The following is an 11,104-nucleotide window of genomic DNA, read 5'->3' on the forward strand; positions in this document are numbered from 1 at the left end:
TTAAGTGTTTTGCAGCAGAGGTCTTTGGGGGTCTCACGAACTGGGCATAACAAAACTACAAGCAAGCTTCCAATCAAATGCTGTCTTTTATAAAATGTCTTGGTCATGATGTAGTTTCATAAACAAAGACAGGTTGTTTGTTTGTTTGTTTGTTTGTTTTGTTTTGTTTTTTGGGTTGTCTTGGCTTTCTTGAGATAGGGTTTCCGCTGTGTAGCCCTGGCTGTCCTGGAACTTGATTTGTAAACCAGGGTAGCCTCAAAGTCTGCTTCCCAAGTGCTGGGTTGCATGCATGTGCAACCATGCCATGAGAGATGTCCTAAGAATGATAAAATAATAGATGAGTATAAAACCATGAAAGCTTAAAGCCAACTCACAGAAGATCTGAGAAAGCTTCACAAGGTTTATGGAGGATGTGATTTAAGAATTATATATGTTTGATGATTAACATTTATAAATTCTTAGGGTTATAATGACGTATTCATGCTTTAAAATGACTTAAAGTTATATGTCTAATCATTATGTCTTTGCTAATTTTGTTAAGTTTTAGCCATTCGAAGAAATTGAGTCATATAAAAGAACTGTGATATTTTATAAAAGTGCTATAAAAGGATCAGAAAATGAAGTTCCTAGTTTCTTCATGAAGTATATCTATGTTTTAAAGTTTAGTTTAATATTGAGATTCAATTTTAAATATTATAATTTTTAAGGCTGAAAAATCTTAGGGATAGAATTATAAAATTCTAATCTTATGAGGATTACTAATTTATTGTAAACTGTTAAAGGCATTTAAGACACAAAGGATAATAAAGCCAGGCATTGTGGTGCAGACCATTAATCCCAGCACCTGGGCAGGTGGATCTCTGAGTTTAAAGCCAGCCTGGTCTATAGATAAAGTTCTCCCACAGCCAGTCCTACACAGAGAAACTCTGTCTCACTCTCCTGAAAAGATAATGATCTTATAAGTAATCAAATACCGTTAATGTGTCCCAAATTGTGTTTGTAGTCAAGCTAAGAACAAATGTAATTCATTTACAGAGATAAGCTGAGAGGGAGAGTCTAATTTATAGTTCCCATTATGTAGCTATTTATGTTGTCAGTTAAGCCTAAAACATGTAACTCAAAACAAGTTTAAAGTAAAGTTAAAGTTTATTTAATATAAAATAATATTAAAATCAGGTATATTTTAAAAGATGGTTATGAAAATTTGAATAAAATGGCTTAAATTATAATACATTTGTATGGCAGGACATCCCCAGGCTCAAATAATACCCTCTTCCTTGGATGGGACACAGACCCCATCAGAGGCAAGTGCATGTTAGCTTCATTACAGGAGAAGAATGAATGGGAATTATACTTACAGGAAGTCTGCTGCTCCTGTCTCTGGCTGTGTAGGTCAAACCTGGAAACCCTCCTCCTTATCTACAGAGAAAATGAATGATTCTTCATGTTTCACATGACAAGGGATGGACTCTCCCATCTCCAGAAAAGGATTTTACAATCTGCATTTACATTCTAAATGTCTCCAGCAACAGAGAGGCAAATAGCAATTAATCTGCTCTCAGTGCCTTCCAAACTGACATAAGGGGATGCTGTGAACACGGGACTCTTGTACTTAAGGCTGCCACCTGCCTGGGATAGGACCTGCAATTGTCCGTGCCTCCTACCCTGGCTTTCAATTCTTCCTCTGTTAGAAGTCCCCAGAGGGTTTCAAATAGTATAAGGCAGGCTCCACCACAGGGCAAGTCAGCAGAGCAGGCTCAACTAAGGACATTCATTCGAGCACTAAGTTATTCATGTCACGTGGACCCACCATGACTGGGTAAAGAAGACAACACTGCCTGAGGAGGAAAAATCCTGGACCAGCCTCTCAGAGTCACTTTCCAGAGACAAAGGAGACCAGCTCTCCAGCCTGCTGTTAGAAATCCTGAACTCAGGGGGCCTTCCCACAGTAAAGCTTAAGAAATCTGACAGTGGACGCCTGGAGATAGGGATGGTTATCCCTGAGGCAGCATAAAGAGACAGAAGTAAAAAGAAACCAATCTAACCTGGGCAAAAGAGACTATTTATTTCAAACAGCCAAAGCAGACATTCTCCTGAGGGGAAAGGGTGAGTTCAAAAAGGGAAGGAAACACTTGGGGTTTATATAAGGGGTTTGGAAATGGAGATGTTAAATGCAGCTGCATGAGGCTACCTGCCATTCTGCAGTCTCTATTTCCTGGAGTTTTGTCCAGGCAAGGCCATTTTAGCTTTAGAAACTGCCTTGTCCCAACTATCAGGAAGCAGGTGTTAGAGGGTGACTGAGTTAGGCAATGTCAGTGAGGGGGGAAAGGGCTGAAGTTTCAGCATAAGGACAGGGGATTTCAGCAAGTCTTAGGGCAACTGGAAGTTCCTTGGTGAGGGTCTGGCAGGGTTTGTTCAGGGTTATTTCTTTAAGGATTATAGTGCCCCTTCCTCCCTCTGGACTCATGGTAATGTTAGCTGTAATGCCTCTTATAGGGTAACCCTGACAGCTCTCCAGGACTGGACTCTGACAGAATTTTATTAGTTCTGCTGTATCTAAAAACAATAGATTTAATTTTTTTTACCTGATTTCTTTAAAATGCATTCCTGACTATTCAAATAAGTTGGCCCTTAGAAATAATAAACAACTGGGCGCAGTGGAACACACACCTCTAGTCCCAGCACTTGGGAGGCAGAAGCAGGCAGATCTCTGTGAGTTCAAGGCCAGCCTTGTCTACAAAGAGAGTCCAGGACAGCCAAAGGCTAAAGAGTGAAACCCCAGCTCAAAAACAAAACAAAATGAAACAAACAAAAAATAATAAAAAGACCAATAATCCCTGGTACCATAGCTGTTTCTTTGGAATCCATGACTCACAGGTCCCCTTGGTCTGTTTGTTTTTATTCTCATAGGTGTAATGATCGGGCTCTCCCTAATTAACAGATTGCTACCCTTAATAAAAATCAACGATTTAAAGGTAACTTAAATAAATGAATAAGTGAAGTGGTTAAGGTAAGAATGTCTTGTCCTGATTCCATTCTGAGCTCTCTGCCCCTTCCTCCACAGTCACATCTGGCTTAGCTACACATTGGGGATTTCCATGACTCTGACCATGGTCCAGATATATTAACCAAAATAATTAATGCTTACAATAAATGAAGAAGGTATAAGTAAAAAAATAATTGGTTTGTTATACATAAAATAACTACTATGTTCTGCCAAAAACAAGTGTTGAAAGTTTACCCTGACTCTCATCTAACACTGGTGTAACTGTGGTCTGTGTCTAAAAATGCTGTACCCTGAGCCTGGGCACTGAGAAACCCAGCGGCACAAACCCACTCCTGATCACAGGCCAAAAACAAGGGCTTGTTTACTTGTAATTGTCTTAATGGGCATAGTTGTCTGTATCTTTCCCTAGTGGATTTATTATAGTATGCAAGTGTACCGTGTGCCTGTCTGGTGCTCATGGAGGTCAAAAGAGGGAGTTGGAGACCCTGGAATGGGAGTTACAGATGGTGTAGGTCCTGGTCCTCTGAAAGAGCAGCAAGTTCTCTTAACTGCTGTGCTTTCACTCCACATGGAATTTACTGTCTTTAATTGAAGACTTTAGCTGGGTCTGATTCCAGCTCTCAGGAGGTAGAGGTAGAATGATCTATGTGAATTCAAGGCCAGCCTGATCAACAATAGGGAGTTCCAGGAGAGCCAGTGATGAATTGAGAGACCTTGTCTCAAAATAAACCCACGGAATATTTAGACCCACGGAATATTTATTCTGTAGTGTCCAAACAGTTGTGGAGTTTGGAGTGCTACCGGAAAATTTGAATGAGAAACCTTTGGGGAGATGGCGAGAGACGTAAAGACAGCCTGGGCCAGCTGAGCTTTCCTCTCCTTTGCGCTGTTGGTACCCTCTCATCACAAACCCCGTATTTTGCTGGACCATAGAGGCAATAAAACCTCTGTTCAAAATGTAGACGTGCAGTAGGTACTTTGGGTCCAGGGCCAGACCCTCTCACTCACGTACTCCAAGCCCTACAACTTATCGAACAGAAGAGATGCCATGTTATTTTATTGGTCAGTTAATGCCCGGGGCGCCCCTCTACCCGGAAGCCCGGAGCGCCGCGCTGGCCTGGAAAGGCAGGTGTGGGGCTCGGCCCTCCTCTGTCTAGAGGGGATCCGCCACTCTGTCGCGCGTGGCCGGGCAGTGCGCTCCTACTTCTCGGCGTAGCAGTAGGTCCCGTAGGCCGCCTGCTGGGGCCGGGGAAAGCCGAAGCTGCGCACCCCGGGGTCAGGGAGACCTCCGCAGCGCGGCCGCGGCGTGGTGATGGGGAAGCGAACGCTGCCGTCCGCCAGCCAGCCTCCGTCGCACCGGTCCAGCCCCGAGAACTTCCAGGCGGCGTAGAGGTGCCCGACCTTGGCTACTACAGCTCCGCGCCGCCGGCAAGCCGCGTGGGCTTCAGAAAGCGTCAGCCGCCCCGGCACGAAGAACACTTGGCCTAGGAACGTGAGCGAGTGACCGGCCGGCCAAAGCAGGCGGACCTGGGGCCGTGGCCACGAAGCTCCGGAAATGGCAAGACCCTGGCAAGACGGTGTTCTTGGACGTTCGGAGGAACAACGTGCCTAGGCTGCGGCACTACCCACTTCCTTTCCGCTTCTGACACCGGGCCCCGCCCCATCCTTTCTCCAGTCTCCGCCCACTATCCCGGGCTCTGAACGGTCCCGGCCCTGTCCATAGCGTCAACTCCAACCACCTCCTGAGGTCTTTTCACTCGGCCTGGCCGAATCTTTCCTCCTGGCGGTGACCCCTGGCCGGGCGCCGCCTGCACACAGTTGGCTCACCTGCCAGGGCCGAGGTGAAGCAGAAGGCGTCGTAGCGATCGCGGCTGCGGTCGCGGGGTCCGTAGCTGCGGATGCCTGGCCGTCCTTGGCCGCCGCATGGTGCGCGCGCGGTGAGCACAGGGTAGCGCACCGAGCCCTCGAGCAACCAGCCGGCGTTGCACCAGTCTAGCCCCTCGGTCCACGCTGGTGGAGGAGGGGGCAGGGAGAAGGGGAATTACCGGCGCAAGCCAGACTCGAGCTCCCTGCAAGCTCGCCGGGGCCGGTGTGCAGCCGGGGGTCATCAGCCGGGGATCCGCCGCTCACCCTGGTACAGTTGGCCGTAAGTGGCCAGGCGTCCGTCCTGCTCCTCACATGCCCGCTTCGCCTCGAAGTAATTGAACTGGTAGCGGCCCCGGCTGGGTTGGTACGGAAACACCACACCTGCGGAGTGGAGAGCTTGGGTAGGGCAGCGGGGTGCGGCGGGGAGCGCCGGCAAGCGAGGCCGGCAGAGGCGAGGTGGCCACAAAGAGCAGGGCTGGTGCAGAATAGCTCACCCTCTAGGCGCAGGGTCAGTGCCACGCTCTCGTCCTCGATGCCATTGATGAGCTCGCAGCGGTACCGGCCCTCATCCTCCAGGCGCACATTCTTGATGATCAGGGAGGCGTCTAGCCGATGCCCTCTCCGCAAGCTGGTGCGTCCTCCCAGGGGCCCATAGCCCCGGGCGTGCATTCCGTTGGTGATGAGGATTAGCGTTTCCCGGAGTTCCCCGGGCTCCACTTTGCTCCAGCGTACCTTGTAGCTGGGAGGCGAGGTGCCCAGGACGCAGGGCAGTGTGGTCGTGGCCCCACGACGAGAGTGAATGACCTCATGGATGGGGGGCAGGAGATAGTGGGGACCCGGGTGGAGGGCTAAGCAGAGGGGCCACAGTGGCAGGCATCTTATCTTCCCTGCCCCAAGTGCCCATTCAGACTTAGTTCCCAGAGGCTTTCTTCCGATCACTGGCACCACCCTCACCTCTCCCTACCGATTCTTCCTACTTACTTTCAGTAGCTCCCTTTCTAGGTCTGCATCCCTTGATTCCCACCCCTAGTGTACTGATTGGGGGCTGGGCTAGGGTCTTACCCGGGTTCCCCAAGGCTTTGTGAAGGATGGTGAATGCCCAGGGGAGAAGGAAGCAGTAGAGCACAGGGACAGGTATCCGGCTTGGCATGATGGTGTCAGCAGGCACTGTCTGCAGGGCACAGATAGTAGGCACCCCTTACCACTGTATGGGAGGACGAGGAGAGCAGAGTTGAGGATCAGCTTTCTGCTGGGTATATGGAGGCATCTGTCCAGGTGGGAGCCAATGGGACGCATAACAGGTCTTCTCAGTCAGCAAGTTTTGACTTAGCATCTCCTTTCTGGGACTCCTTATCCCAGCTGCTTCCCAAGCTTAGCATTGGGATTTGAATCTCTGTATTCATTTGCCAGCATCACTTTCTATCCCAGAGCCAAATTCAGTATGATTTCTCCTGTTTGAAAGACTGGCTTTCTCGCCTGCTGATAAAGTTGAACCTTTATGCAGCTTCCAAGGCTCCAGGATCCAGCCTTCCCTGCTGTCAACGTCTGCCCTACCCTAACCCTGACTGTGCACTGGGGTCCAGGCACACTGGACTTGAGAGACATAAAATTGGGCCTTACTTCTGGAAAACCTCCTCTCATTCTTGAGCCTGTCTCACTGTGATGTATGAAGTCTACTGGAGCAGACTAGGAACTTTTTCCTGAGACCCTTATCATTGTCTAAACTACCTGAATTTGAAAGCAGTGCAGATGCACCTACTGGCTGACACAGATTTTCCAGAAGTTACAATGCATTATACAGTTACACTATACAAGTTACAAAAGTTACAAAAACAGTTTCAAATGCAGTTGTCTGGGCCATGAATTCTCCCCTCCCCCTGCAGTTTCTATACTTTTTATTTTTTTTAAATCTATTTTTATGTATATGGGTATTTTGCTTGCGTGTCTGTGTTCGCCATGTGTGTATGGTGCCTATAGAGGCCAGAAGATGGCACCAGGTCCCCTGGGACTGTAGTTAGACAGATGTGGGCTGCCATGTGAGTTCTGGGAATTGAACCCAGGTCCTCTGGAAGAGCATTCAGTGCTCTTTAACCTCTGAGGCATATCTCCAGCTGTTGTAGTTTCTTTGAACTTTTTAAAAAACAAGTGGTGGACTGATGACCCCTTAACTTCCTTTTTAAATTCATTGTACAAGTTGGGCTTTTCCATATGCTTATTGCATAACTTTAAACAGGTAACTTAGCCCCAGCCTCAGTGTCTTGATTAGAAGAGCAGTAATTGCAGTACCCACCTGTGATGCTAGTCCTCACTGTCAAGCTGATAGGACTTAGAGTTACATAGTAGACTCTGAGAAAAACCTCTGCTTCTGTCTGTTAGGATGTAGCCAAAGGAAACAAACTAAATAGGAAACCTTCCCTGAACCTGGGCAGTGAATTCTCATGGGCAGAGCACCAAGTTAAAAAAAAAAAAGGAAAAAGAAGAAAATACATGAAGCCCCAGGATTCCCTTCCTGGCCCATCCAGGTGAGAACTGCAGTTATACACTCCCTGCAAGGAACTGTGAACCAAAATTAATCTGTCTTTCCTTAAGGTGCTCCTGTAGCATATTTTGGTCATAGCAATAGTAAGCATGACTAACACACTACACTTAGCAGCTGCAAGAATTAGGCAACTTAATCATGTACTTGTGAAACACTTGAAATAGTGCCTGGCATGTAATGCATACTTTAGAAGATAGAATAGGGCCGAGGTGTGTTTGCTTTGTTATGAACTATTAAACAATTAAACAGTTGCTTAACTATTGAACTATTAAACAGTTAAGGACAGGAGGGATGAGGATAATGGGATTGGGTAAAGAAAGGCCTTGAAGAATATTTAAAGCATTGGCTCCAAAGACCAGTTTGTAGCTGGAGAAGCAGAGTAGTTACATTAAAAACTTTCCACAGGGTGGTGGTGGCTCATGCCTTTAATCCCAGCACCCAAGAGGCAGAGGCAGCCAGGGTTACACAGAGAAACTCTGTTTCAAACAAACAAGCAAAAAACCAAAAAACTACCCCCCCAAAACAACAACAACAACAACAACAAAAAAAAAAAAAAACAAAAAACAAACCAACCAACCAACCAACCAACCAGACAAACAAAAAAGAACTTTTCAATTGGGCCTGGAGACACCTGAATTTGGTTCCCAGTACACATGCCAGGCAGCTCACAACTGCTTGTAACTCCAGCTCTAGGGGATCTGGTGCCCTCTTCTGGACCCTTAGGGCACCTACTTTCATGAGCACACACCCATATTAGCATACACACATACAATTAAAAAAACAAACAAACAACTTTCCAATAATAAAAAGGGAAGTGCCATTGTAGCAGACATCTTTAATTCCAGCACTCAGGAGAAAAAGGCAAGTGGATCTCTGTGTTCAAAGCCAGCCTGGTCTACATGGAGAGTTCTAGGGCAGCTAGGGCTTAACAGAGAGACTCTCAATTAAAAAAAAAAAGTGTATGGGACCTGAGTCCATATAGGACAACCTGGTAAATAATAGTGACCTTTATCTTTAGGAGCTGGTGAGATTGCTCAGTGTGTAAAGGTGATTACCACCAAGCCCAGTGACCTGAGTTCATTTCCTAGGAACCCATATGTTCAAAGGAGAGAACCAACTCCCACAGGCTGACCTCTGAATCCATTCACACAAGCACGGCACAAGCATACCACACACAAACACAAATTTAAGAAAAAATGCAATAAAAATTAAAAAAAAAATAGACCACGAGTGATCCAGGATAAGCTACCATTGACGTGTTTTTAAATCCAATCCGACCTAGGCACTTCAGTATATTCTTATGGTTTTACTCCTCTGGCCATCCAGGGAGGCAATGAACTGCCACAGGTGCAGACACAGCTGTGAAAGGAGGGTTTGCTGGGTTTGAATCGAGATCGATTGGACCGGCTCAAGCTCTTAGTCACTGATCTAGAGTTCTGTATTTCAAGATAAGCACACATATACCATTTTCATACCCCTTGCAGAGAGAAACCAATACAGTAGCTGGCAGCCCATTGCCTACCTGTAAGATGATCTTTTCTCAGAGACAAAGGGAGGCAGCAGTGTGCAGCAGCTTCCTGTCCTCCTGAAGGAAGAAGTTCCAGTGGAGGTTCTGTTAAGGATCCTGAGGGTTCAAAGCACCCTAAAGTCTCAGGGCTTGGGCACCTGATCAGTGCTATGGCTCCTTTGATGTTTTTCCAGAGAGGCTCATTTCCTGTGCTCAAAGAAGCCAAGGTACTAAAGCTTATGTTTATTCAGTACACACTAAGCCAGCCATGACTGCATCTGTGGCACTTGATGTCCTAGGGCCAGGTCAAGACTTGGGTTGGAATGATGCGGGACAGAGCAAGCAACCCAGGCGATTACCTAGAACAATGCAGAAAGCAGGCCCTGGTACTTCTATCCTTAGAATGGGACAGTCTGACTGAAAGTACAAGGGTGTTGGGCCAGGAGGGGTGGAGACAAACCCTAGGTATGAATCCAGCTTTGTATTTCTATATGAACCTCATCCAAATAACAGAATTGCCCCTCCCCTCACCAAAGGCCTCACCTGTGCCTTCCGTACCAGGCTACATATGGCCTTTTAGAAGAGACTCTCAAGATGGGACTCAAACTTTCAGGATGTCAGGCTGCTTCAGGACCCTGGCTCTTTCTGTCTGTCTGTCCCTTTCTTTCCCCACCCCACTGGAAACACAATTTCCTATTGTCTCTGCCTTCTCTTCTATTGTTGGATAACAGGGCCCCTTTATTCATCCCTTGGGCAATGGCATGGAAATGTCAACAGCTGGGGATATGGGATGCAGGACAGGCTGGCACAAACCACCGGAAAAAGGCCTGGGTGGATGATTGGATCAGAGCAGAAACTGACATCCAAAGAGAAGAGGATAGGCGAAGACTGAAATGGGGCACCCTCTGCTTCAAACTCTAGGATTATAAAGAGATTATGTATGATACTGGGGAACCACCTCATCCATGGGCCACAGGGGAGCAGCTTGGATTGCTGTTGGAGAGGTAGAAATCACATGAAAATATTTCTGTCCTTAGGAGGGGACATGAGACTCTTATTAGCAAGGAGGGACGATGAAAGTTCTTCAGTTATTATTATTATTATTATGGAAGTTCTTCAGTTATTATTATTAATAATTAATTACTATTATTGTATTTTATTATTATTAAACGTATGAGTGTTGATTTTAGATGTATGGTGGTGGATATGTTTTTTTTTTTTTTTGTTTTTTGTTTTTTTTTTTTTTTGGTGTTTTGTTGTTGTTGTTTTGAGACAGGCTTTCTCTGTGTAGCCTTGGCTGTCCTGGACTTTCTTTGTAGACCAGGACAGCTTAAACTCACAGCAATCCACATGCCTCTGCCTCCCTGAGTGCTGGGATTACAGGCATGTGCCACTACACCCAGATGACACGTATTTATTTGTTTGTTTATTCTACAATGGTCTGTCTGCATGTACACTTGCACATCCGAAGAGGGCACCAGATCTCATTGTAGATGGTTGAGAGCCACCATGTGGTTGCTGGGACCTCTGGAAGAGCAGGCAGTGCTCTTAACCTCTAAGCCATCTCTCCAGCCCCCGGTGGATATGTTTGTGTACCACACCTGTAGTGCCTAAAAGGGCCAAAACGGGCACCAGACACCGTGGAACTGAAGTTATGGCCTGTGAGAGTCACAGCTTGGGTGCTGAGAACGGAAGCTAGGTACTTTGCAAAAGCAACAAGTGCTCTTTCTTAAGCACTGAGCCATCTCCCCAGCTCCTTGGAAGCTCTCTAAAATAGAAGTCATCTGATTACGCATTCCTCCTCCCTTCTGTACCAGTGGATAAACTTTGTTTAAATTTTCAGGAGGACTGGTGAGACTCTCATTAGGTAAAACCACAAACTTGGTAACCTGAATTCAATCACCAGAACCCAAAGTGGAAAGATAAAACTGACTCCCAAAAGTTGTTCTGTGACCTCCACACCCAAATTCAACCTGCAGTCCCTCATACAATAATAACAATAACATTTTGAAATTCTGAAGAAGCCAAGGATGGTGGTTCAGATCTGTAATGTCAGCACTTGAAATGCTGAAGCAGGAGGATTGCCATGAGTTTGAGACCAGCCTGAGCTATAGAGTGAAACCTTTCTCAAAAACAAATAAAAACAGAGAGAGAGAGAGAGAGAGAGAGAGAGAGAGCTTAACAG

The 11,104-nt window shown here is 46.5% G+C and overlaps 1 protein-coding gene across 4 annotated transcripts; it reads right to left on the bottom strand.

Annotated features, from left to right (window-relative positions):
• Positions 1-4,034: 4,034 nt before the first annotated feature.
• Hapln2 (hyaluronan and proteoglycan link protein 2) lies at positions 4,035-9,588 on the bottom strand. Of its 4 annotated transcripts, none has more exons than XM_021661854.2 (7): positions 9,463-9,588; positions 8,935-8,997; positions 5,936-6,044; positions 5,368-5,721; positions 5,138-5,254; positions 4,835-5,017; positions 4,035-4,491 (listed from the first exon to the last, which is right to left on the bottom strand). In XM_021661854.2, exons 3-7 carry the CDS (start codon positions 6,021-6,023, stop codon positions 4,208-4,210), a joined length of 1,026 nt encoding a protein of 341 aa, XP_021517529.1. In that variant the 5' UTR covers positions 6,024-6,044; positions 8,935-8,997; positions 9,463-9,588; the 3' UTR covers positions 4,035-4,207. The 4 variants fall into 4 exon arrangements, with proteins under 4 accessions (XP_021517529.1, XP_021517528.1, XP_060234568.1 ...); XM_021661853.2 differs by having other exon boundaries at positions 5,936-6,077; XM_060378585.1 differs by lacking the exon at positions 9,463-9,588 and adding an exon at positions 9,279-9,332 and having other exon boundaries at positions 5,936-6,077.
• Between the last annotated feature and the right edge of the window lie 1,516 nt (positions 9,589-11,104).

Source organism: Meriones unguiculatus, chromosome 2, assembly GCF_030254825.1.
Source record: "Meriones unguiculatus strain TT.TT164.6M chromosome 2, Bangor_MerUng_6.1, whole genome shotgun sequence".
Taxonomy (NCBI): domain Eukaryota; kingdom Metazoa; phylum Chordata; class Mammalia; order Rodentia; family Muridae; genus Meriones; species Meriones unguiculatus.

Excerpts from the sequence above, each read along its gene's own strand:
- Hapln2 (XM_021661854.2), bottom strand. The coding sequence starts at position 6,023 with ATGCCAAGCCGGATACCTGTCCCTGTGCTCTACTGCTTCCTTCTCCCC. Across the intron at positions 5,722-5,935 it reads CAAAGCCTTGGGGAACCCGG|CCCTCCACCCGGGTCCCCAC; the intron begins GTAAGACCCTAG and ends CCCTCTGCTTAG. Across the intron at positions 5,255-5,367 it reads ACTGACCCTGCGCCTAGAGG|GTGTGGTGTTTCCGTACCAA; the intron begins GTGAGCTATTCT and ends TCCACTCCGCAG.